General features: G+C 47.2%; 2 protein-coding genes across 3 annotated transcripts in view; both read left to right on the forward strand.

Annotated features, from left to right (window-relative positions):
- LOC119371695 (neurocalcin homolog) overlaps positions 1 to 27848 on the forward strand; it is a 143364-nt gene that overhangs the window by 96874 nt on the left and 18642 nt on the right. The window lies entirely within an intron of this gene.
- On the forward strand, positions 4827 to 27128 carry LOC119371694 (neuronal calcium sensor 2). 2 transcript variants are annotated; one of them, XM_037642146.2, is made up of 4 exons: positions 4827 to 5059; positions 21888 to 22023; positions 23227 to 23499; positions 26712 to 27128. In XM_037642146.2, exons 2-4 carry the CDS (start codon positions 21910 to 21912, stop codon positions 26907 to 26909), a joined length of 585 nt encoding a protein of 194 aa, XP_037498074.1. In that variant the 5' UTR covers positions 4827 to 5059; positions 21888 to 21909; the 3' UTR covers positions 26910 to 27128. The 2 variants fall into 2 exon arrangements, with proteins under 2 accessions (XP_037498074.1, XP_037498077.1); XM_037642149.2 differs by lacking the exon at positions 4827 to 5059 and adding an exon at positions 6462 to 6485.

Here is a 27848-nt window from a genome sequence, read left to right on the forward strand (position 1 = left end):
TCTAAGCCACTGTGTTTTTGCAAGAGAGCGAAATCTGAACATGCCCTGCACGCAAGTGTGCCCTTTAACAGTGGGCCCGTCTGTACACTCTTTAAAAAAATCGAGTATTTGGGGAGTATTTCAGCCACACAACTATAATCGTCACCTACCTAGCGTACTTTCCTTGCGTTATCACCGCGGTTCCGCCACCGTCACGGTCGCGAACGTCGTGTGCGCTGTCAGCATGACATATCATTGCTGATAGGAAAGTACACCGAGAGCCGGGGTTTCAAGAACGGAAACGCGAGCGAGCCAGATGACGATTACAGTTGTGTGGCAGAAATACTCCCCAAATACTCGATTTTTTCTTTCTCAGAGTGTAAGTGCGTGCAAAATATTTTCATAGACTATCCGCGGTAACCTGGATGACCGCCCTATGGGTCTTGGGCTCTGCTGCCCGCAGATATCTTTGTACGCCGGCGATCGCATGCGTGGAAAATGGTTTTGAATTTTTTTTAGATGTTTATGTGCTTATGCAATATGAATTTCATGATGCTGGGACAGCCGGCTGTACCGCAGCCTACCTTCCCACGTTTTCATATCTGAACAAGAACAACAACAGTCATAACAACAACAGCAGCAGCAACAACAACAACAACAACGACGATGACGACGTGTGATAACATGAATGCGGAATGAAACCGCCTCCATGTAGCGGCAGGACAGGGGCTCCGTTCCTTAAGAATGCATCGGTCTGACACGGGGCGTCAAAATGCAGAGTAGACATACACGATCACACGATCTAAATGAAGAACACTGCGGAAAACGCTTGGCATGCCAAGCGTGGAAGAAGAAAATAACGGAGCTTCCGTTCCATATAAGCTGCCGTTTTAGGGGCGAAGCTCCTTAAGGCGGCACCCGTTCGTCCCTCGTAGTCGTAGTCGTAGTGCGTAACCAGTCTTACGCTTTGACCTCCAAGGTTGTGCCGGTGGGAGATTTTTCCTGTGCGTTGTTGAACAATAAAAAATTCGCAGCGTTAGCTAAAAGCCGACTTCTTCTGTCTCTCATTCCCATTAGCATCCATTCTTTACCTCCAAGGTAGTGCCTGGTGAGATTTCTCCTGTGCGTGATTAAACAATAAAAATTTTGTTCAAAACGCCGTTGATTGATGAAATAAACCAACGAAAGACGCCAGATGTTTTGTAAAAGAAAAACGAAAGAACGCCAGATGTTTCTAAAGCAAAACGAAAATACGCCAGCTGTTTAACGAAAGACGCCAGATGTTTTCTAAAGCAATGGTTTTCTAAACAATGAAAATTCACAGCGTACATGTAAAATTAAAGTGCGCTGCCAGTCGTCATAACTCATCGAACCTTTAGTATAAACGCGCCCGATCTCACGTCGGTGATGATGTACTGGGCAGAATTCACGGAAGATTCACGCTTTACCGATGAACCTCCGCAGCTTCGCCCACTCATCATCATTCACTCCGTGGATATGCTGTGATTTTTTCATTTACGGATACGTCTCCGTCAGCGACTTACCAGCAATCTTCTCCGTAAACGGAGACCTTTCTTTATTTTTTTGTTGATTATTTTTTCCACAGTGCGTCATTTTCACGGTACATATGAGACAAAGGATAAACAAATTATGTACGAAGCACAGCACGAGTACATAGACGCGTTTTGGGGTGGCGTACTCTTCTTCACGCGTCCCTGAAAAACTCGTTTTCAGCGCGGGTGCGCCTTCTTTATGGTTATGCTCGTGTAACGAGCGACCCGCCAGAGGCGTATAGATCGCTTCTATTTGTTTGTTATGCTCCACGTGCCTTTGTACCCCGCTGCTGCCGCCGCCCTTCTGGCTGGTTTTATTGTAAGGCGTGGGAGTATAAAAAAAAAAAGAGATAGAGGGCGCCTCGGCTGCTGGATTAAACGTTACCCGGTCAAACCTGATAGAATAGAGACGCCTAAACGAGACGATGGCCGGCATGGGACGAGCTGCATGGTCTATTGTGGTAAAAACAAAAGACCGTTCCGCCTTTGTTTTTTGTTTTCTTTTTTGGCGGAAGCGTGGTCCTAGTAATTGCGTTTTTTGTATTGTTTCGTTTTTGCTGCGGAGCTCCCAACGACTATTGCGCGCTTGCTTTAATGTCAGCCTGTGTAGAGGAGGCTATCCCCCGAAGACCGATCAGAGCCGTGTCGTGTCCCTGAAGTCTGTACTCTCTCTCTCTCTTTTGCTCTTACGGGATGCATGGGCGTGCTATCTTTTTTTTTTTCTGCTCTTCCTAAATGTCGCCTCTTTCTTTCTTTCTTTCTTTCTTTCTTTCTTTCTTTCTTTCTTTCTTTCTTTCTTTCTTTCTTTCTTTCTTTCTTTCTTTCTTTCTTTCTTTCTTTCTTTCTTTCTCCGTTATTTCACCACTTTAATCTGTGTGGCAAGGGTTAGAGCAGAAGAGGTAATATGCTAGTGTTTAAATTGTACACAAGGAACCATTCTTCCCAAACCAAAATTAAAACCATTAATTTCATCATTAATCAGCATTAATTATTCTAAACTGAGAACAAGTTAGTCATGTATTAGGAATTATCGTTTTTAATTCATAAAACTTATTTCCTTTATTTCTTTATTTATTTTATTTTTCCGTATCACGAAAATTACCGTATTCTATTAACAAAATCACTTTTTGCCCGCCTTTGTCTTAATGTTTGCATTTACATTAAGCGCCGCGGCTTCTCGGCCAATGACCCATAGTGGGTTGGAGCCAGTTCTAAGGAACAAGCAAGCAAGCAGTCATGGCGACAGCGACTAGGCGAATCTCTTGCGAGCTGGCCTTCGCTACAGCGACACAGGCAGTTATGATCGATGGATACATGACAACACATTCCACAAGACACTTCTTCACTTCATACACAACACCGGCCTAACGGCGCACATTTCATACAAATATGCACAACCAATATTATGCCTTAAGGGCAAGTCAATGTGGCAAATAAAAAAAAAAGAACGAGAAACGTGGCGTTCGGTACATGTGGCTCCCTCGTTCGACAAGACTTCTGGTGTCTATCCTTCTGGCCGTCATCAATTGCGCTTTGAACGTACAAATGAGCTTTGGCTTCCTCTAAACACGCCCGGAAGGGTATGTAGTTATGAGCGTGTAAGGCATAGAAACGACGAGACGGTCGCTAATGGTTGTAATGGTCTGTTTTGTTAGGTGCCCTTTCTTTCCTGCGGTGCTGTCCATTAGCGTTGTTTTGTTTTCTTTTTTTCTTTTTCTTTAGAGATGTCTCTGTGATGAATTGACCTGGCGAGGCCGCGTGATCAACGAATGTCAACGGTGATTGTTGCGTACGTCTCACAAGAAAACCGATAGTTGCCGGCGCACTTATCTAAACCGGGCTGAGATGAGAGTCCTAGAGATAAGATGGCTGAGATAAGATGCCGGCACGCTGTTGTCGGGCTGTTCTCGATACGCTATCGTATCCCAAAGCTACGTGGTAACCTATTTCTCGTGAAAAACAGTGCAAGAAGTCATAGCGATAACAAGGCTCAATTCTGATGTGTTAGCGATGCCGCTTGCCATGCTTGAAAGTTTTTCAAACGCTCTCGCTCACTCTCTTAATACGGTTCGCAATTTTCTGTTACGCAGTAATTGTCGGCTGGCCTACTTGCGTTTCCTATCCTGAAAACCCCCAGCTAACTATTTTATCAGTTGTTTGGAAGTACTGGGCACGTGGCGTCAAAGGAACATTAAAGAGAAAAACGATTTTTCTCGTATTAGTAAATTAACTCTTTCACAATTCCAAGATCACCACGCCTGCCGCGAGAAGATGCTTGGTGAGCGAGAAAACGCGCAAAACGAAAATGCGTGTGGCGACGCCACCTTGAAATTCCCGCGCCAAACGCCGTGACGTCGTAGGTCTTGACGGCGTCCACCAGGTCCTACGTAGTTCCCAATCGGTAAAAATGAAGTGCATTGGCCTCTGAGGGGGCCATGGACTTAACATACCAAGTTTCAGGAAATTTCGTTGAGCGAATGTCGCCCAAGTGCGAAAAATGCTCTTTGAAATCCGTGACGTCGCACGCGGAGATGTCGGCGCGAAATTTCAAAATGAGACTTTGACTTTGATTTTCTCCTCTATTAATAAACATGTGATGGTTAAATTAACATTAGCGTTCTCAGAGTACAGTTTATTAATGTAAAAGGTCTAAGTGTTTCACTTTAGTGTCCCTTTAAAAGCGAAGAAAAGCACGAGAGGTGGTGTTCTGGGACAAAAATACACCCTCAAGGGTGTAGCTGCTTTCGAGATTGGTAGATTGGTGTGTTCTTCCTTGTAGTCCTCGTCGTGTTTGTGCGCTGGTGGGTTGCAGTGCTACAGCAACAAGCCCAAGTTTTCAATATCTTGCTTTTAAGAGTTTTCGTTTTGCCCTGACACGCGCCTTCGCTTAAATATTCAACGTTTTCCCGCCATACCCTCCGTGATCGGCGCGCCCGCAATGCGCAGCGCCGTCTACGGAGGAAAAGCTGCAACTCGCTTCTTTGGCCGATCTCGGACGACGCCTTCGAGGCGCGTTTAGTTTCTCGACTTTCCCTCAGATGGCAGCACGCGCGCTTTCTGCGCAATTCTTGTTTTGTTACCTAGATGGCGCGGTGGTCTGTGAGCCTGCAGCAGACGACAAGAATGAAGACGGCGTGCTGTGGGAAAGAGAGATTTCCGGACAGCGTTTTCGAAATCTGCCCTGGCGTGTTCGCCGACCGAAAACGCTCCACCAGCACCGGTTCTGGCCTTCGTCGTCTTCGTCGTCTACGCGCTTGCGTAACTGAACTCGTCGTTCGCATATCCTGCCCCGCCTTCTCCGACGCGTCGGTGCCATTTGGTGACGTCGTTATCTTGCGGCCGTTTGGGGTGTGTGTCAGTTGTGCGGCGAGCTCACGCCCAACTCTACTCAGACGTGTGTAGTGGCGCTGAAGGGGTTGAACCTCTCTTAATAGTACTGTGGTGCGAGTGTGTTTGTGTCTTCAACGATTCGGATTCAACTCGACTGGCCGCATGCCCCAAGCGTCGCTGCATTTTACGATTCGCAAGTAAGCCTCTGAATTATTTCCTGCCTATCTTTTCACGATAAACTCAGCTCTTTTCGCGTTATCTGTGAAGTGTTCTACGTCGCGACTTCGTTTTTGTTTGCCTTGCCTGTCTTTTCTCTGTGTATAGCTGCAGATTGCGAAGGCAGCTTGGCGTGTGTGCGGGTCGTCTCGCTCATGACGGCGTTCGCGTGGTCGTCCGTGTAGCTAGCTAGCCGTCCTTGGCTGACGGCGTAATAGCGTGTGGTCGCGTCGTCGTCGAGGAAGCTCTGGTGAACCGGGCTTCTTTCCCGCCGAGAGACGGCGGCTTTTGACGTTTGGCACTATTTTCCAACCAACGCGCAAGTCTTCGACGTCAGTCGAGATTGGTTAATGTTTTTGTTTAACGCTTCCGTCTGGGCACCGATTGCTGGAACTCGTTTCTGTACGGTTTTATTTGTTTTGGGGTGGCCGGTAATTAGAATGTGTGGAACCCGGAAGGTTTTAGCTATCCTGTTCCACTTAAGCGGTAAAGCGAGGCTGTTGCGGCTGACGCGTGCCGAACCATAGCCTCCTCGAACTTACTCGGAGTCGGAAGGCGACAGGTTATACTTCGACATCTGAGCTTGTAGCTAGCGTTGATAGCTGGACGCGTTGGTTTAGCTTGTTCCACGGTTAAATGCACCAGGACGTGTCTGTGCTTATCGTGTGTTCCGTCTTTTTGTTTCTTAACCCCGCCACGGTGTCCTAGTGGTTATCGTGCTTGACTGATGACCCGAAGGTCGCAGGATCGAATCCCTGCCGCATTTCGATGGATGCAGAATGCTAGAGACCCTTGTGCTTAATTTAGGTGCACGTTAAAGAACCCTACGTGGTCAAAAATTCTCGGAGCCCTCCACTGCGGTGTCTCTCGTAATCATATATCGTGGTTTTAGGACGTGAAAACCCGCAAAAGTTGTATAGCCCGTCCTTTTTGCATCAGAACTTCCTGCGTTTGTTCATTTATCGAATAGCGAGCACGCACATTCCGGCGGCGTGATGCGGGGTCACTACCTGAACTCTGTATCACCGCTGCTTAGCAGGCATACTGCGATGAACGGGTCAACATTCTCGGCTGTGCGTACAACAGACCTCGTGCGTGGGGCGTGGCCGTTCGAGTGACTTGACTCGGCGAAATAACCCCGCCCGCTATTCTATCTTGGTTTCCTCGGAGTGACGTCACGGGCGACGTCGTCGGTGCGCTCGCGCATCTCGTAAACGCACTGCCAGTCTCTCTTGCTCTGTGCTTTGTGGGGTTTTATTGTTCCGAATGGGTTATACCAAAGATCCAAGCAGCAAGATTAAACTCTGGTGAACTTCCTTTCAATACTGCCATCTTTCAAGGACTTCAAGCTGCTTGGACAGCGTATCCTGAATAGCTAATAACGGATAAGTCACCCGCAGTCTGAAGGTAGGCAGCACTACTAATTTGAAAAGCGTGGTTGTATGCTTACGGTAGCCCTTATTGAGGCCCGTGTACTTAGATTTAGGTGATCGCTAAACAACTCCGGGTGGTCGAAATTTCCGGAGCCCTCCACTACGACGTCCTTCATAATCATACCGTGGTTCTGGGACGTTAAACCCCAACAATTATTAACATCAGAAGCGAGCTGTTTTGGCACTCTTGTTCGTAATGGGCTCCGTTTGTCAAAACAACGCGCGTTATCACACGTGTACACGTATTCGACGCTTTCACGAGAAATCCTCGTGTGAGGGGTTGAGCGACGATTCGCACGTGTTTAGAATGCCTGCAAGACAAACCCAGCAAAAGAGTGAACGAAAGGCTCATCCAAAACAAAGCGATCCTTTCGATATAAGCGACTTTTCCTGTATCAGACATCCGTTGCCGAAATGGACGCTTGTTGGCATTTTTCAACTCGTCAGTGGTGACGCGTTCTGTGTATCATCGTTCCACCGTTACATGCTGCCCGCGTGAACTAGAAGCTGCGATGGCTAATGGTTTTCGGAGGTGAATACGCGAAAATGCCATTACCTCCTGGTACTATGCAGCACTATATGCGGTATATATCACGTCTTGTCGGGAGTTTTTGTTTATCCGCGGTGCGTTGACATGCTGTATCAACCTTTATCGAACAGACCCATCTCCGCAGCTGTGTTTCGATCGCTTTCTAAACCCTCTTTTGCACGTAGTCGCGTCTTCCCTAGTTGAGCTCCAGTGCTACATATGTCGCCATCTTGTGGTTTTTATAGCACGTTTGGAAGGCGCGTAAAACCGTAAGCATGACGGCACGGGACGGGCGCCTCGAGCGTCGTATCGGCAAAGGCCTCACCGCGCCGTCAAAAAGCAAAACTGTGTACGCATGTGCTACTGACGCCATCTTGTCCGCCATTTCTGGGTCAGGGGCGTAGCCAAGGGGGGGGGGGGTTCGGGGGGTTCAAACCCCCCCCCCCCCGAAATTTTTCAAATTTGCTTGCGCATATATGCACGCACACATACAAACGCACGCACGAACATACATGAAGTATGGGTGAACCCCCCCCCCGAAAAAAATTTCTGGCTACGCCCCTGTTCTGGGTACTAGCTCAATGACAACCTGTGTCTGTGTCGTCACGTGAAAAACTCACCAACGAGGCTCGACGAGCAATGATGACACCCCCCGACCACCCTAAATACGAGACCCTGCGCATGCGTATTTCTGTGTGTATTTGCCCCTATGGGAGACAGAAATCAACGTCTTTCTTTTTTATCATGAATTACTGTATATGTTCTTGTTTTCTTTCCTATAACAGTGTTTTAAAAACCAAACAAGTGAAGAAAAGGCAATGTTTATGACATCGGATAACGAGTACTAGTCAAGACTACATTTACTATCCCCATGCCAGCGCTAGCCACGCTCAGCCAACTTTAGGTTGTGCGCACTAGTGCGGGAATAGTACGCGAGTAAACATGGTAGTCGAAGTGATGTGACTGAAGTGCTTTCGCAGGATCGCATCGGATTCTTCGTTCAGAAACTTGTTGTTTGAACATGTATTCTCATTAACTTGTTGTATTTTTATGTTCTATTTTTACTGCATTTTTGTTATCATTACCCTCCCCCCCTCCCCCTCATGTAACGTCTTTATGCGCTCTGATGGTAATGTAAGTAAACCGAACATTAGCATACACCGTTACAAACTGTGCGTGTAAGAAACCAAGGATGGGGTTGTCTTTTAAAAACGAAACACTTGTGCAGTTGACAGTACTGCCTGCAGCTTGTCGTCGTCTCTCGGCATTCGGTGACAGTCTAAAAACTGATCGCTCCGGCAAATCGTTTAACCACAATTCCTCGAGCAAGCGCGCTTCCGACGCTGTCGTGCTGTCTCGTTCATCACTCCACGTGCGACTCCGCGCGTTCAAGGACGCCGCCGCTGAGACCGTTCGTCGAACCCGTTTTTTCGATCTGATCGGCGCGTTTTGTTGTTGTTCATCTCCCGCACGTTCCGGTCTTGGTTGCCGTCGTAGTACACTCGTAACTTTTCCGCTATATATAGCGTTGCGTGCGTCTTCTTATACATCCAGCCCTTCGCCTTCGTCCGCTCCAAGCTTCCACGTTTCATCCTCCTCCTTGCGTTTTACCTCTGTAAATTGGCAGCTTTGGTCCTTTGCGCGGCGAGTTTTACTCCGTTATATTGAGTGTTTACTCCGTTATATTGAGTGTTTACTCCGTTATATTGAGTGTTTGCTCCGTTATATTGGGTGTCTTGCTCCGTTATATTGGGTGTCTTGCTCCGTTATATTGGGTGTCTTGCTCCGTTATATTGGGAGTCTTGCTCCGTTATATTGAGTGTCTTGCTCCGTTATATTGGGTGTTTTACTCCGTTACCCTGTAAAAGTGTCCCAGAGGGGGTTAGCTGGTTAGTGGCCTTATGGAACACGTTTTATCAATGCGTATGAGCACGAGATACCTCAAAAATGCTGAGGACGAACGCCGTGCGCAAACTGAACGTCAAAACATCGAAATGCACGAGCTGCAGTTACTGCGGAGATACGAAAGGAACACACGTGGCTGCTATACTCACATTATCAAGCACAATAGGAATTCATTCGTGCCTATTCATAGTTTATCTCATGGGGCTCAACACCGATATCAAAGCAGCCTGAGCTGCTCCGTACCGATGTTTGTCTTTCATTCTGTCATTATTATGAATGAACCTATATGATCTCGAAATTGACGATACATTTCTCAACGAATACGTTATCAGTGTAAACAGACCTATTGTTTCACGTTAGTGCCCTGCCATGTGTGAGTGTCCTTCCATGTATATAATGTCCGGTCTTGATCGAAACCTCGCTGTATATTTGGCCATCACTCGCGGCATGCATGGTCACGTTGCTGCGCGGTTGCTGTGTCCCAGTGCCAATCGAAGCCTTTGTGCTTCAACCATTGCTTTCTAAGAAGTCAGGTTGCCTATTTTAATGCCGTTCGATTAAGACAGGAACATGTATAGTTCGCTTAGCAAACGTGCCTCTTGTAACTACTTATGCACGCAAACGATTCTTCATTGTGTGTTCTCAAAAAACATCTGCGTTTTTACAGCTGCCTCTCAAAACAAGAACGCCGCGGCGTTTTTGCTCTTAGTTCATCCGTATAATGAAATGACGAGCCGCTGCTGCGCGCATTCACGGGGGGCGTTGGCTCAGCCTGTACGCGCACCTTTTTTTGTTCAGCTGCACGACTCATTCTCTCTCGAGCGCTTCGTGAAACGACGTACGCGATCGCGCTGTTATTTATTTTTTATTCGTGGCTACGCCCATCGCGAGACCTGGAAAAAAGAGTTTGCCCGCGATGACCCCAGTGTTGACTGGAGGAGCTTCTCATCTGACCCTCTTTGTTATTGGCCGTTTCTTTCTTCGTTATTTTTTTTTCTCTTCACGTGTAAGCTGTGGTGGCGTGTGCTCTAGGGATTATCAACGCGAACTTTTCTTTATTTTGTTTTTTCTGGCTTGATCCTTCTTCAGCACGTGTAATCGCGGTAATGTGGCCGTCGCGTTTGTGGTGTGTAATTACGTATATCAGTAGTCCCGAGGCCCCGACGCGGCGAGATGCGCTGTTGCTTGTCATAACGCGAGGAGGCAGAACTAAAAAAAAAGGCTTGCAAGCGGCTTTGCCTTGCTATTGTTTGTGACCGTAGGATAAAAGCCTGTGAACTTCGCAGCGACACAACGCAGGCCATGCGGCTACACTGGTTGTTACGCATAGTGGAGGGGGCAGCCCCCCCACCCTTCCCTAATCATCTAAAGGGGATCGCCAATTGTGCCCCATACCTTAGTCAGTCGGACTTTTCACGTGTATTTTTTAATGCACAGGGTTATGGGTAGGCGTGTAAAGCACGAGAGCTTACGTGTGGGTAGTTTTCGTTGATGTCATCGTGGTCTCCATCTTGGGGTACTAAGCATCTAGGCGTAGCCACAGGGTAGTAAGGGGAGTTCAACCCCCCCCCTTTCCCCGGGAGCATTTAGTTTGTATGGATATGTATACGGACACAAACGTACGCGCGAACATGTTAAGGGGAGAGAGCCGTTTCCGTACCCCAAAGCAACGTTTATAGATCTTGTTTTAGTTTTAGAAATTTTAGAAGTAGTTTTAGAAACGTTGCCCCAAAGAGCGCAGCTACGTAACTTCCTGTGACCGTCACATGCGGAAGAGTCACGTGACCTGAGCAGAGTGACGTCAGGTATGACGTCACTGGTAGCGCGGCACGTCGCTGTCGATTCTGGCTATGGCAGTAGTGATGCTTGCAAAACAGCAAGAACCGCGAAGCGGCCGCTGCATAAGTTACTCGCTCATTGTGATGTGCTCGCTAATAACTGTATAGCTCGCTATTATGACGTGTGTATCGTATAATATGACGTTGTGTATCGTATCAGCGCCATTTTTTTTTTACCTCCATACGATACGTTGTGCACGGTACACCGCGATATACGGCACACAGTTACACCGCTATAAAGGACACGCCGTGAAGCCGACATGTCCGATACGTCGTCGCTGCCTCTGCAGTGTGCCCTGCGCTCGACCGGCCCCAATACACAAGTGCGCGGGTAGCGGTTCCGCGAGTCACGGCTGACTGGCTTCGAGAAAGGCAACATGTCATACGCCTCCAGAGGCCGCCGAGAGTTATTAATAATGGACGCAATTTGTCGATGGCTGTTGCTCTTCGCCTCTACCATCGACTGCCACTCCGATAATTTAACTTTTACTTGCGTTTTTTTTTTCCGTGGACAGCTAGCTATGGCGCTCACTCCCTTTCGTCGTTGCGTCGTCGGAAGATTTTTCTTCCCTCTGTCTTTTTTTTTTTTTGCCTGTCGCCTCTCTGTCTTCGACATACTGTACAGACTCGTATAAGGCCGCACCGCCAAGATCATGTGCTTGACGACCTGAAGCTGGAAAATATTGGAGAACTACAGCGGATATCGTACAAGGTAGTACGAACAATCGTACAGAATAGCCCAGTCTCGTGTATAAGATGCCGCACCTCATCGTGAATTCTAACGAAAAAAAATATGGCACAGCTCAGTTGGTGGATTGACATTCAAGACAGTGTCGTGGTTACAGCAGCGGGTATGCAACACTAGCTAAAGTTAGCAATCACATCGCCGACGTAAGCCAGTGCGTGTTGTATGGGAGAAGATGCGGTAATCGAAATCTGTTGGTAATCGTCATACCCCGTTAGGGAAGGCCTCTGAAAAGGGCCTAGCAAAAAACAATTGTCTTCAAAGGAAAGTTGTAGCCGTTACACACGAGCTTATATGGCACACGCCGTCTCGACGTATCTTGATCGTTGGCGCAGTCGTCTGTGGCCGATGTGTTTTTGGAAGATTTCGCAGTCATTCTCCGTACGGGGCCCAGGTTGTTGGTTATATTTTGTTTATTTCTTTGCCTGGCCTCGCGTCTCTGAGGCAGGGTGTCCGAACGAAATGTGTTTCGTTTCGGTTTTAGTTTCGTTCCACCGCAAAAAGTTCCATTCCGTTTCTGTTCCGGAACGAAAAAAAAAAAATGTTCCGTAACGGTTCGTAACGTTTTTTTATGGAAAATTTTGAAGTTAAGGTAATGATAACGAACATTGGATTTGTGATGTAGTTACTTGCCCTGCTCTTAGGAAAGTGGGACAAGGGTTTCTTCAGAGGAGCGGAAGTAACTGTACCACGAATTTCTACCAACTAGCACAAACCAGTATTAATTTCAAAGTCATAGTATTTATTTTCTCAAAAGACAAATACGAATTTTTGTGCCTTTGTATCGAATACGGAACACTGGGCCGCACTGCTCGTCAGCACTCCCGCTTGTCAAGCGCTCCTCGCAAGCATAGAAGCACTAGCGTGGCACTGTGGTGGAAGACCCGCCTGCCACGCAGAGGGCGCGGGTTGAAATGCCATCCGATCCTAGAAATTTGTTTCTCATTTATTTTTTTTTATATCGCGATAGCGGTCACGGACACCGGCGGCGGTGGACAACTATGGCGCCAAAATCAGCCGTTATGATCTCATAACAGCTTTCCCTGTAACAAACTTCAGCGCCGACAATGCCCTCTCTACGCTGGCCTGCATGACAGGCGCGCAAAAATCCACTTGCGTTAATATAAACATCTCTGGTTGCCACTCTTTTCGGTTTTCGCACAATTTCAACATATATTTGCTTTGGAATTCCTGCCTGAGGTACGCGCTAATACCGTACCCTGAGATATGCTCACATTGCACGAGCTCAGTTGCTCCGGATTGCGAAGTTTTCTCGTGAACCGAAAAACGATTGAAAAAATTTTGTTCTCACTCCGGAACGAAATAATAGATAAAGTTTCGGTTATGTTTTCGTTCCAGTCAAAAATATCGTTTTTTTTTTCGTTTTTCGTTTTCGGTTTTCGTTCCGTTCCGACACCCTGCTCTGAGGTGTTGTGTTAGGGCTCGGCTTTCCTGTCTACATTATCGACTCCGATATCGGTCGATGGCGGAGACCACTGGCCTTCGATCTTTCGTTCCTTCCCGCTCTCTATGCTCACCTTCGTTGATTGCAGAAAAGCTTCGGCGTCGTTTGCTGGCGATCAACGACAGAACGGCTCGGGACCTGTTGTTGACTTGCCACCGGAGCGGGCGGGTGTTTGTACCCGGAGGAGGTACAGTTTCGATCGATGATCACGTACTGAGCGCCCATGCACGACTCCGATGTGCTGGGCGCTCGCAATTTTTGTGAGCAGCCGTCTCTCGTGTTTGTGCGGAGACGCGTATCAGTCGCTGATATTTTACAGGTACGGCAGTGGAATGGACGACGCTTTAATGCCGGGGGAAAATGGGAGATGCATTAATTTGCTGTCGCTTAATTGTTTTTCACGATACGTCGATCAGACGATGTGGCGTTGTTCAAATATGTCGATAGCTTTTGCCGCTTGAATCCGGTGCGTTCAGTATTGTGACCCATTCAGACTTGCCTCCGGGTCTAGAACTTGGTCGAAGTAGTTGCTTGGTCGGAGTACTTGGCAGAAGGATATTGAAAACTTGGGCGTGTGGGGGTGTCCTTCTTTCGTGTCTGTGTCGTGATTGTGCACTGGTTTTTTCGTCAATATTGGTAGATGATCTTGGGAGATAAACATGCGCTACACGTCTTAGTAGCTGCAGTGGGTAACATGTCGCGCCGCTGTAAGCTCGAGGACGTGCGTTCGAATCCCTGCCGCGGTGGACGCATTTCGTTGGGGGGCGAAATGTAAAGAACACCCGCGTACTTAGATTTGCAGGCGCACGTAAAAAAAAAAAGAGGAACTAAGTTGTTAAAATTGATGCCCGACTACGGCGCGCCTCGTAATCATAATGCGGTTCTGGCCGTGTTTTGGCACGCAAAATTACACCCCGGCATTCAGTATCAGCACTCGATATTGAACAGTCTCGATAACTCAACTGAAGTCGATTCGGCGCACTCTCTTACAAACACACCATATACCTATAAGTCAGAAACAAAGATAATTAGTTCCTGCAAACACACGTTAGATTACGAGTATTGTTAATGTCGTCAAATGGGCCGTTAAGTTCAGTATTACATTTCCACGCGACCTTTTGGCTCTGGCGAGCCGTCCGTGAACTCGGCGAGTCCCTTTACCAGTGTTATTGCGGTAACTCGACCGAGTCGTGGTAAGATGAATCTAGCTTATATGCTACCAGATTCGAGGGTAGCGTGCGTTGGGCTCGCGCGCTCCGTCATTGTCAGTCCTTCCCTGACTGTACACGTGTAGTATGTACTATACAGTGCTATTTCGTGTCCTTTTTTTTTTTTCCTAATAATTGGCGTAATGGTCAATACCCATGGCTGTGGAGCGTGCAAGAAAAAAAAATCGCGTGCTTCCGCGTGATCTGGCGAGGACATTGTGTTATCCTAGTGAATCTAAGCTGCCCTTATTTCCACCCCCCCCTTTTTTTTCTTTTTGCCCAGTCATCTTGGTTATGGGCAGCCGTATTTGGAAAGCCACGAGCAGTGCGTGGCCTGCTGCTCTTGAGCAGTCTGTGCAGTGAGTAGGCCTTGGCTGCAGTTAGTGTGCGAACATTCGAATTTTTGAAAACGAATGGACTTCGTTATTCTATGCGCATAAGATTCTAAAAGTTGTGGTGTTCGAAAGTTGTACAACGTTAACTAGTCTCTCTTCGAATTGTTCGCGGAATTGAATGTTGCTTACCGCCTTTTGGCTTTAAAAATGCTACAATTTGGTACACACGATCGCTTTGGTGAAGGTAATGCCGTGTTTAATCAGAAGTTGGACGTGGGGCGTTTCGGGAGGAATTAAAAAAAATTCTCTTTTTAGAAATGCTCACTGCCAGCAGTATCGCATACACTTTGAGTGGGTCATTGAATATTGAATTCAGTTTATGAGCAAATATAGCGTGACGTTGTAATGGCAATTAATTGCTGTAAGCTGTACTGTAATTTATTCACTTCCACTTGCTTTAAGTTTGGTCTGTAGAACCTTGACATCAAATTATGCAAATTTCACTCGTTCAGGGACAGACCATAGTGCGCGTCGCAAAAGGTTAACATACTTCGTTATAGAGGTCTTCTCGTTATACAAAGCTCGCGTACCTCGTAACGCTGACATGGCCGGAACGTAGGGAATCCTTCGATATACAGGTTGGTTCGTTGTAGAGGCGAAGTGGTTCGTGTAGCACTGCTTCCCGCAGTGAGTGATATCTGCGTTTTTTTTTTTCATGCTATCGTATATCAATAGCCGATCGAAGATTCTCCTGTCTAAGTTGTGCTGCATGCATCGTGTGCCAATTACACAATTTTACATATTTGGCGACGCGGAGAGCGCGAGTACCCTTACTGCATGCGACGCGGGTGCATGCTTTGCATGACGACGGTGCCCTCGCGCCTTCTCGACTTCACTCATTTCGAACGTTCTCGCGAAAAAAATAAAAAAAAACTCTAGGAGCCGCGTGGACACTGCAGTTACGTCGCGTGACTCGCTCGTCACGTGGGCTTACATTCATCCATGTACGTGTGCGTACATATACGCGCGCGTGTGGTGTATGCGTGTCGTCTTCCGTGTCTTGTCGTGTTCGATCGACCGTCTTCGCGGAAGTCCGCGCGCGCACCTTCGATTTCTCTTCTCCGCGCACCCTTCGCGCGGCTTCGACCCCACGTGCGGCACGCCCTTGTATAGAGACACCGTGGGTTGTCTGCCTGCCTGCCTTCCCCGCGATCGCATCGGCCTCGCGAGCGAAGGTATAGGATGTTCGATCAGTGGGATGCAGGGAGCTGTCGGTGGTAGTTAGTAAAAATTACCGCCCAAGCGCTCCAGCGGTTAAACAGCGAACCTGAAACGTGCCGCCCTGGTGTTTTACCACGAGCTCTGATCTATCGGTGTCTCTTCTGTTGTAAGTTTTCATTTCGCTGTCACCGCGTTTAAGAGATGTGTGCTTCAAACTTTGCGTGTGGCGACGTACACCTTAAAAGAATATTAAAAACACTTAGAATATTTTATGGGTAGCGATTCTTGCTTCGGCGGGTGTCATTCATAGTTATGCGCTGACAAAACCTGAAAAGAAACTAGTGCAAGCGCGGAGACCCTTCGAAGTATAGCGTATGCTACCATTGCTTTAGTGGACCAGTGACGGATAGTGGGGCTTACCAAATTTGTCGCATACACCCGTTCCTGATGATCATAATTTATTCGCACTCGCGGACCGCCACATTTTCCCACCTCCGATAGCCATACGGAGCTTCGCTGTACAAACGTTTATTGCGTAAACGGGATTGAACAGTCAGTGGCTCGGGTCCTCTGGCCAGGGCTCCACTGGACTTTGCGTCTTGCTGGCCTTTGTCTAGGAGGGTCCTCCCTTTCCGTGCTAGGAAGCCGGATCTCCCGCTGCGTATTTCTCCGTATTGCCCTAATTTTTGGGAATTTACGTTCGGGTTGTGACATTTCCACGTAATGTGCAAGAGTGGGCCACTCTCCAGGTCACGGTACAGATGACCGCGTATTGTGGGGACTTATGCGGTGGTGTCTGCAAGTATACGCATGTTTGTTCGTAGTCGGCGCCAGTCACGAGCCTCTTCTCCGGTACCGTCTGGGCGTGGATTACCATATTTCTGGCGCTTTTGTCGTTCGTTTTCTGAGATGTCGCTCTGAGCGCCGGTATACTTTATTTGGCCTCATCAAATGACTGCCTCACTTGACGCCCAATATGCGTACTAACCAAGGCCGTGTTAATCCGAGTGAAACCAACTATATACGGCCGGATGTTTTCGAGGGTGAAGTGACATCGCGCCATTTTCGAGGTCATTCGTCGACCTTACGTGCCGTCTGGCTCGTGGAATGCCGCACTCGGCTCATATACATCATGACATTAGCCTGTGGTACCCGTGGCAACGGTTAACGCGTGGGCGCACGCTGAAGCGCACAACGCCGTGCCGTGTAACTTTCGGGAACGAATGCACGCAACCTCGGCAGCGTCGTTTTCGAGGTGCCTTTATCAGTCGTGAATGCGGCGCAGACGCGAAACCTGCGGATGTGTGGCCACCCACGATGCCGTAAAGCTTGGTGACCATGTCGTAGCGCGCTCATGGAACACAAGGTCGTGGGTTCGATCCATTCCACGTTTCGATGGTGCAGCGCAATGAAGAAAACGCTCGTGTATACCGCGCATGCACCGCAATTAATTCGGAGCCTTCCCACACTACGGCGCGTGCTTCATAGTCTTGCAGTCGTGGTTTTGGTGGGTCAAGCGCCACAAATCAATCAGTCAATTAATCACTAAATCAAGATCAATTTACAATCGACTGAGAAGATAAAGATGACTTTCGCTTTCGGGTCGTCTTAGGCGAACTGTTGTGCAACGAATTGTACTCCCCAAGGGGTGTATGAACTGCGGAAGTGATGAAATTCGGTCGAGTTGGAGTGAACGAACGCTACAGTTATACACGAACATTTGTCTTGGGTTTGTTCCGCTATTGCGCTATTGCTCGCAATAGCGCTATTTCGCTATTGCGCCATGAGCGTGTTGACTGTTTTCAAGTGGAGCACGTGCGGAAGGCGTGACGGCTGTGGTCCTTGCGTCTTCCATTAATACGGGCGGTGCGTGTTTTGCTAATGCATGCCCTATTGACGGTGTAGTGGTTTGACTCGATCGTCTCTCTCTGATCGTCGTGTCATCGTCCTGCGTTGGCACTTAATGCATCGTCCCGAACAATGGCGGCGCGCGTGAGTGTTGAATGGCAGCCCAACTATTTTAGGCACGCGTTATGCCCCTACGGTGCGCGTATGAGCGCGCTAAGCCTATAGCGCTGACAACGCGACCTGACCGCAGCTGGTGTTGATGCGGCGCGCCACTACTCTGTATCGCCGTAGTCATCTGTCGTCAGACCGTGGTCCGGTCTGTACATTCGCTGTAGCCCGGTTGTTGAGGTTTCACGCTGAGCAGCTCGGGGTCACTGTGAGTATACCTTCGCTGTAAGCCTCCGCGAGACAGGAGGGCTGAGCTCTCGTAAAACCTTTTGGAAGCCTCGCTTTGTTCATGTGCGAGGGTTAAAGAGACACTAAAGAGAAACAATGAATCGGTTTAGATCGATAAATTGTGCTCTGATAACTTTAATGTCGTTAATTTCGCCATCACAGGTTTATTAATAGAGGAGGAAATCAAGTTCAAAATTTCATTTTTAAACTTCGCGCCGAAATCTCCCCATGTGACGTCACAGATTTTATAGTGTACTTATCGCATTCTTGCGCCATTGGCTCAACATAATTACCTCAAACTTGGTATGTTAAGTGTATGGCCCCCTCAGAAGACAATGTACTTCATTTTTACCGATTAGGAACTACGTAGTCCCTAGTAGGCGCCGTCAAAACATGTGACGTCACGGCGGATGGTGCGGAAACTTCAAGGTGGCGTCGCCACCCACGTTTTGTTTTTGCGCGTTTTCTCGCTTAGTAAACGTCTTCTCGGAGCAAGCGTGGTGTTTTTAATATCGTGAAAGAATACTTTACTAATATGAGAAAAATCGTTTTGTCCTTTAGTGTCCCTTTAAAGAGGGATGCCGAAAAGCCGTTAGGTCTCAGTAAAGAGTTGGGAGTCACAGGCAAGGCACTGCAGCAGTGGACAGCCAAGGAGCGTTGTAGAGTAAAGCGAATAATGTGCGTTAAAGCTTTACATACAGGTTCGCTGTTAAGTCTCAGCTTTAGTTTCAACCTGATAGGTTGAAACTAAAGCTGCGACTAAAACTAAAGCCTTTATTCTCGATGTCTCGTTGACAAGACCGGGGACCGAACACCAACCTGGTGTTGTTGATTATTTTCGGTAATCCGCTTTTTTTTTTTTCTAGACATTGTGTTCGTGTGCCTCTTCCAACCAGTTTCAGTACGGGATGTGATGGTGTCCGAGGACTTATGACCGAATATAATTACCGTATTTAGTCGCACTCTACCAGCACTGTCTAATGTACGTTGATACAGGTAACGTTGGCTATCCGTTCTCAGAAGTGTTGTCTTAACTTTCATCCAATCACTCAACTCAGTGGCGAAATTGTCAACCACTTTTATTTTATTTTTTCGGGCGTGACTGAGTATTCGGGTTAGGTTCCGGTCGCTGTGCAACGAGGCGTCACGCCACGGGAAAGCGAAATCACCACCGAAAAAAAAAAAAAATGATCGATTGATCGAGCGCGCGTCTTTTTTTTTTCTTTTTTCCTTCTGTTCGAACTACTAGAAACGACAAGGTCTTCGTTCTCGGCTTGTACATTCATAGGCGATCGGGGTCCATCGATTTTGGCGCCTGCGAGACGGGTTTTTTATGTTGCTGTAAAATTTCGCCACCTTGTCAGTTCCGACTGTTTTACAGAGCAGATACGTACGCCTTCTCTGATTGGCCACGTAGCCAGTGCCAGGGTGGCTGCAGAGCTAGGGTAGAATGTACTAGAACATTTTCTAGTGCACTCTAGCTGGGATGGCGTGAAAACCAGCAGCTCCTACTGGATGGCTCGATATATGCCGCCGTAGCGGAAATCGGCCAAGATATTCCAAAAGGACTTGCTTCTGGGCTAGTTGGTGCGTACGTTGCTTCTCCCTTTTTCAAGAAATGTATTTCGCGCCTCAGTCTTCTATACCTAAGCAACATCGGCCAAGATAGACTCCCGAAAAGAAGGGGGGGGAGGGTTACACAATCATTGTCTGTCTGTACGTTGGCAGCGCGTGATCGCGCGCACATCGAACAAAGACAAAGGCGACGACGCATGGCCGGTATTAATCGTGGTTCGAGCGCACATTTTTCACCCGCTGCCGTGTAATCCATGAGAGGACGCGGTTGCCCTCATCACATGCTATCTCTCGATCTTGGGGCGTTTCTCGGGACCGTTGGTGCGTGAGCGCTGGGCCGGCACGTTGGTGCGAAACGCGTCCGACTTGTGTGTTCCAGTGGCTGGACGCTGTGCGTGCGCATTCATGGACATGCGAAGTGCGAACACCGTTGGCTGTCTGTAATGTGGTTTTACGTCCCAAAACCGCGACGTGATTATCAGGGACGCCTAGTGGAGGGCTTCGGAAATTTGGACCACCCGAGGTTATTTAACGTGCACTATAAATCCAAGTACACGGGCCTTTAGCATTTCGCCTCCATCGAAACGCGGCCGCCGCTGTTTGGGTCCGGCAGCAAATGCATACTTTGACCGACCGGGCGTGGTCGCGCGCGCCGTATCCTTGGGAGGGGATCAGCAGACCGCTCATACCCTTGTGCATGTCCGACCGCGCGTGGTCGCGCGCGCCGTATCCTTGGAAGGGATCAGCAGACGGCTCATACCTTTGTGTGTGTTGTGTTCTAATCACAGTCTGCGTTGGAGCCATAGACAGCATGAAGGTCGCGTAGCTCGCTTTAGCGACCGCGTTTCCTTACGGCGGCTTTTTGTTGACTTACGTTGAGTTAGATAATACTGATAAAGGAGTGAGGTGCTAGATTCACTTGGTATAACATTCCAATTTGTTGCTATCGCATTCATTTCACCGCCCTTGCGGCTAAACTGACTTTTTTTTAATGCTTCTGTGTCAGACTGCCATTTTTGCGAGCTTTTCGTGATGGCGTTTTCCTCGCATTTCCAGCGTGAAGTTTTGCACCGAAGCCGTTGTATATCTGCGCTGTCTCAAACGAGACATTTTACCCGGCCTAAATTTCATGGCGTTTGGTCACGGGTTCCATTCCCGGCCGTGGTGGTGGCGGAATTTCGACGAAACTGATGGCCGTGGTAGGGGAAGTTTATCTTAATGTCGACAGATCATATAAATCAAATTGAATACTAAATAGGGCTGTGCCTTATTAATTGCTTAGCCGTGTAATATGTGGACATGTGAATGTTTTAATTCTTTCTATATTTTCGATTAGTGCAATAATCTGTAGAAAGCTTCATTTGCATTTTCTGGGTTGTAGCTTAGATGTCGTGGTTTTCCAGTTATTGCAGCAGTCATTCTGTGATGCTCAAAGCGACTGTGCTAAGGTGCAGAGCCTGCGAAATGGCTGCGCGCAAACAACTTGTTCATTTTTCAGCTTGTTCCTAGTCTGTGTATGTTGTATTGACCTAATTTCTTTTATTGCTGGACAGGATAAGCAATATAGTTCAATGCACAAAGGAGTCCTGACGCAATATTTTTACTGCTTTTCATTTTGTTGCATTAGATGAAGATCCAGACCTTGAAAACTGTAAAAATATACTCATCCAACCCTCAGTGCACCTTACTTTGCTGTAATAGCTTTTCTACAGTCAGTTTTTTTGGTCTCCCGCAGTTATACTGCACTGTGAGGTCATGATGCAGAAGCTTGTCATGTGGGTGCAGCACATCAGTGTTTTGGCAGTCGCTCTGGCTTGTTTGATTGCCTCTTAGCTGTTGCACATTGTGAGGGCTGATGTAGCAGCATAGAATACGACGATTGGCAAGCTGGAGTGAGTTACAGAACTATTAGGAGTGGCCAGTTGCCTCTGTAGTTCCAGAAAGCCAAGAGCAGATCCTTCAGGAGAGTGCCCCTGCCTCTCCACCTTTCCTGAAGCACACCTCTCATAATAGTGCACCCCCCCCCCCCCCCGCCGCGAAAGATGCCAGTCAGCATATGCCATTGTGTTACTACTGTGTGACCACCTGCTGCATCGTGACGTCACAGTGCGATGTAACTTCCGGGAAAAACAAAACCGAAACTAGCTGTGAAATCCATTGTAGTAAATTATATACGACACTTTTGGGATTTGGCAGTATCTTTATTTAGTTTCTGAGGTCCCTGATCTTCATGTGATGCTGAAATGAATGGCTAAAGACATGCAACTTTTCTGTTATTGCGTCACTGATGCGAGCACTTGAACGATTGCAGGACCTCTCATGAGTGACTCAGCATGGGCTGCTCAAATACAAAGGCTGTGGAGTTGACCAACGAAGACCTTGAGTTCCTCAAGAAGCACACAGACTATGACGATGCCACGATACGAGACTGGTACGCGGGATTCAAGGTAAACAATTTTTTTTTTTCGGTGTGGCAGTTGAGCTTTGAAGAAGAGCAATGAAGGATTTTGCGTTAGCTAACCAAGTACTTCTTCGAGGTAATGCAGCTGCTTCTGCAGTGGTGAAGGAACTTGGTAAACATGAAATATGAAAAAGCTCAACGACATGCTGCAGCACTGTACAGAATTTCCTGCGCCAGTTTGCTTTGTTAGGATTCCAACCTCGTCTACTTGGGCCCAACCAGCTGTCTTGACAGAATGTAGCAAATCGACTTGGCGTGAACAGTAGTGTACAGTCCAGAATTTTTTTGGGGGGAGGGGGGGAGGGGGGACATGCATAATTGAAAATTTCGAGGGTGGGGGTTAGGACCCTTCCCCCTCTGGCTACACCTGTGGTAGTCAAAACTCGCTATAACAAAGCTGCATTGCAACATTCGCTGTGAGGGAATACTTGTCTGTAATAGTAGTACACTCAGACCTCATTATAAGTCACATCTGCCACGAAAATAACTTCGTTATATCCGGAAATTCGTTATGAACGTTTATTTGTAACACTATCTGTGACAAGACTATTCTTCATTATTTCGTTATAACCGATAATTCGTTATATCCGAGTTCGTTATATCTAGGTTAGAGTGTAATGCAGTGTAATAAATAGTTCTTTATATCTGGTAATTTGTTATAACGAATTATTTAATCTACACAAGTTCTTTGCATCCAATAATTTGTTTATATTATATGTGACAATTACATCGTCTTGACTTTAACATACATTTGCTGAAATCACCTAGGTATTTGTTACACGCTAACACTGACAACATAGGCAAGAAATATTCTGTTTAAAAAAGTACGTGCCTTTACGCAGTGGGGTGAAGGCATTGATGAATCTTCGCAGGCCATAAAGGTATATGGACACGTCACTGCATGGCTGGCAAGACCTGCCGCCACTGTCTCATAAAAATGAATTTCATTGCAGGCGAGATTAGTAGATCTGCGCACAGGGCAAACTGGGAAACGTGGAGAGTCTTGAAAAAACGCGGAAAATATTTTTGAAGGACCACTTCCATAGGCTATTAGCACTTTTCTATCTTTTCTGAGCTCCTAGTGTGCCTTTTCTATAGGCGTAGCATCTACACTCAAGTCGAATGTTTTTCACATGCATGACAGCTCTAATGACCACTTTTTTTTTTTTTTTTTTTTTTGTGGGAGCAGCAAGACTGTCCAACGGGCAAGCTCTCTCGCGCCAAGTTCCTGGAGATCTACCGCATGTTCTTCACGACGGGCAACCCCGAGAAGTTCTGCGACCACGTGTTCCGCACGTTCGATGCGGACAACAACGGCCACATCGACTTCAAGGAGTTCCTGCTCGCCATCGGCGTGACGGGCAGCCAGAGTTCAGAGGAGAGGCTCAAGTGGGCCTTCCGCATGTACGACATCAATGGCGACGGCAAGATAGACCAGGCAGAGATGGTCAAGATAGTCCAGGTTAGTTACAGCCTCCCTGTTGACTTATTCCTTGTTCGCTTTGACTGGATTTGACATGCAGCAGGATAGAAAGTTGGGCTAGTTGGTGCTATTGCGTAGTTGAAGCAGCCCGAAAAGACGTAAGCAAGGAAACGTCCTGTGTGTTCGTGCATTCCTTATCTGCGTCTTTTCGCGCTGCTTCAACGATGGATTTCACATCCAGCCAAGTGTTTTAGCGATCAGAGGTGCTCTAAAGAGAACAGTCTAGGCAGTTCTACGTCGTGAAAGCCATTGGGCAGCAAAGATGTTGCCCCTTTCATTTGGTCCCTTCAAGCCTCTTTTGTTTTGCCCAGTTATTTCTAAGTCATAAGTCTAAGGCACTCCCCTTGTACTACTAGCTGAATCCTGATTGGCTGAATCCAACGTACGTCACACTCATGTCAATCTTCGTTGTACATGTGATCCCCCTTTCATTACACTCACTGCCCTAATGCATTGCCTAAGCTTCATCAATTAACCTGCTCTCAATCCACTGATTGAATCACCCGCCTTACGTAAGCTTCATCACGTGACCCCCTTTCAGTCCACTCTATTGAATCGGCCACCTTAGGTAAGCCTTATCACTTGGCCCCTCGTTCCCTCTCCTTCTCTCATCAGACCCCGTCCTCGCTATCCTGGTCACGTGACCTTATTTAGAGTGAGCACACAAACGATGCCAGTGGCACAAGGTCCGCATAAACAACTTCGGTGTAAAATAGTTTCGCTCGTGTATTCGTTAAAAAAATCTGTTTCGCCGCAAGGGTGAAGCAGTGAATGCTACAGCAAGAAATTGGAATGCTGTACGAAGTAAGTCTAGCAGCCCTGGTGAAGCGACCTTCGTGCTGTGTATAAGCTGTTTTACGTGCTGCGATTGCAACAAAAAGAATCATTCTCTTCGCTCGGTTCGCTCCCACATCTGATGGCCGTCTCGTTTCGCAAGGGCTGCGATACTTTCTCTGCGACCAGCATGGCGTGCAGGCTTGCTTGCTGCCGTTCTTTGTGGCAGAGAATGCGTAAATTATCAGATGTAATGGAAAAACCTGTGCATTACGATCTTAACTTCTCATCAACGGTAGTGAAGAGCACGCGTGTTTTGCAGTTCAAAAACACTTTGCAATCTAAATTCATCTTGAAGTGCTCAACATCAGCCATAACCAAAACAAACGAGTCAGCGTGATTTCTTGTCGGAAAATCTCCCCGATCGCTGTGAACAGAGCGAAGCATTTCCAACATGTTGGTCACTCGCTGCTGACAGTTGCGGCGAGAGCGATCGGCCATTTTGCCGCTGGCAGTGAATTTCGCTCTGTTCGCGCCCTTAAAATCGCTCTGTTTTGCGTCATGTGAAATGGCTTCGTCGCTTCAATGCAAACAGCGGGGGAAAACGACATGTACCAAGGTGTGAGCCTCTGCTGATCCCTCTCAAGATAGGGCGACCAGGGCGATCAGAGCACGCAGTTACTGCCAGAGCAACACAACCCCTCCCCCGGGTCACTCCACTCTCCCTTCCCCATGGTCCTTTCACTCGACGAATGACGGTCGGCACATTTCCTGTCCACTTAAGCCGCGATTGTCGGCTGCTCTCACACATTTCCACTCGCACATAGAACATACGACACGCAGGGCGTTGATATCGGTTGGGACTTTATACGGAACCTCACGGTGATGGGGACAGTGGCGGCGAAAATGCGCCTGTCGTGTCTGTGTAAGTGCTATCGAAATAACAGCCGTTCCACAATACCACCACGACAATCGCCACACCTTCTGTGAGAAGATGCCCAGCAAGCCAGAAAACTACCGTAGCAAATAAAGATACTAATACAGAAAGTTTCGGCTGCCACGCAGGTGAAAAAGCCATCAACATAGTTTGGAGGGACACTAAACTGAAACAGTGAATCTGTTCAGATTGATAAATTCTAGCCTGAGATTTCTAATGACGTTAATTTCATCATCATAGGTTTATTGATAGAGGATAAAATCACAGTCAATGTCTTGATTTTCAATTTTGCACTGAATTCTCTGCGTGTTACGTCACGGATTTGAAAGTCTATTTTCCATATTTTGGCGACATTGGCTCCACATAATTTCCTGAAACTTAGTTCGTTAAGTATTCAGCCCATTTGGAAGACACCGTACTTCATCTTTAGAGACTGAGAACTTATGTAGGCCATAATAGATGCCGTCATAATCTACGTCTTGGCCCATTTGGAATACAATGTACTTCATCTTTAGAGACTGAGAACTTGTGTAGGCCATAGTAGACGCCGTCATAATCTACGTCTTCACGGTGATTGGTGCGAGAATTTCAACATGGCCAGAGATGTGATCACTGCGCCAATTGTGCCAAACTGCGCCAGCAGGTGAAACCTGCTACATCCTGCTACATTTCGGCAGAAATCGCATAATTTGCATCGAGCATGTTCCAAGACTTCATTTTCACGATCTTTCAGCTAGAGAAATATGACGGCAGGTGCTCGAAATACATATGTTATTGTTGTAATTTTTAACGGTCATTCGGGCAGACAGGCAAGAGCTGTATAGTTAAAAAAAAATCTCTCAATGCCCATAACCACGTACTCAACAGAGGATATTATTCGATTGAGCTAATGGTGACGAGCAAGTACATCTCGGTTGCGGCCTGTATTTCCCCGTGTATCCCGAGGAAATGCCGGGCGGTGTCATGTCAAGGATAAATAGAAAGCGAGGAGTGGTGAGTTAGTTTCGCCTTTTGGGACATTATATATAAATATACATGTGTACAGGTATTTCTGTTCATAGTAAAGCTACTTCCGCTTTTAGATTTAAAAAGTCGCGTTCAAAAATGTGCGACACGCAACTGCTCCAAAAGGCTGCTTTGCTGCTCCAAAGTGAGGTTTTAGCTGCTCCAGAAGCTGTGCCGAAGTGGTTTAGGTCGATCACAGCACTGCGTGGCGTCGCCACCCTCATTCTCTTTTTACCCATTTTCTCGCTGACCAAGCGCCTTCTTGTGGCAAACAGTGGTGATTTTGGTATTGTGAAAGAGTAATTTACTAGTACGAGATTTTTCTTTTGAGTGGGCCTTTAAAGCTTCTTGGCAGTTCCAGATTCAAGGCAGACGTCATGGTCAAGAGACCCTTCGCTGTGATCAAAAACGCACTCTCGCTGTGACGGACAGTTCGTAGCAGTAGTCCTTACACCAGCTTTGTTTCTTTTTGTAGGCCCTGTATGAAATGCTGGGGCCCGGTGCCGCCGCCTCCGATGAGGACACTCCGGAAGAGCGTACGGGAGCTGTCTTTTCGAGGATGGACACCGACGGTGACGGCAAGCTGACCATGAAAGAGTTCCTCGACGGCTGCCTGCAGGATCGGAAGCTCGCGAGCCTCCTCACCGCAAACACAACCTTGCAGCTCAGATAGCCCCAACTTTCACTGCCTGCTTATGCTTTACACCACGTCTCTCTCTTCTTTTATCTTCTCCAAAATCTTTCCCTTAGAACAGCATTCTGCTCTACTTCTGTTGTAACTTAACAAGCCTTTCTCTTTTGTTGTTGGTTGTGTCGTCTTTTTTTTTTCTTTGTATACAAGCTTTGTGTTACTTTCGTCACATCTTGAATAAAATGTCCCTACATTTCTTGATTGTCCTTGCACTGTGTTTTATTTCCTCCATAGTACAACTTTTGTAGTAAGAACGCTTTACTTTTGCTGCAGCATTTATAGCAAAACAATATTGTAATGTATTGCTGAGAAATGCGGGGCAGTTAGCGATTCAAGATGCCTAGCAAGCCTTGGTGCTTATTTACAGTGTACTTGGTACTTATTGGCAAGTACCTGGTGCTTATTTTTCTAAATGCCTTATTCAGCCTTCAGAATAGCCTATGCGCATTCTTCAGAAGCATTCTGGAACTTTTGTTTTGTCTTAGTATGCTAAAGTTCGGACTACATTACTTGAGGCGCTGCTTACTCCACATTTAAGAAAGATTTTACCATCTTCATTAGAATTTATGCCAGCGCTTTCTGTCTAGTAAGTCTGCATGTATCGCGATAGATAGTAGTACGTCAGGCATGCACGCACCAAGGTTCGCTTGCCCCCATTTTCCCAATAAAGGAAAGGCTCCTGAATTTTATGTATTCATAGATTGGCAAGTGTGAAAAACAAGAATGTTTGCATATAATTTGAATTCCGCTTGGAGAGCACTTGTATTCTCTCCTGGTTTTTTTTTTCACATGGTGCTTACATCATAGCTCTGTAGAATTTCTGTGGTCTGGCAGGCTTGGCTTCTGTGGTCTGGCAAGTTCAAGAAACTTGCACGGTTTATATTTGCCGGGAAATAATTGGTGCATTGTCTACCGTTCTTC

The sequence above is a fragment of the Rhipicephalus sanguineus genome, chromosome 10 (genome assembly GCF_013339695.2).
Source record: "Rhipicephalus sanguineus isolate Rsan-2018 chromosome 10, BIME_Rsan_1.4, whole genome shotgun sequence".
Lineage (NCBI taxonomy): Eukaryota > Metazoa > Arthropoda > Arachnida > Ixodida > Ixodidae > Rhipicephalus > Rhipicephalus sanguineus.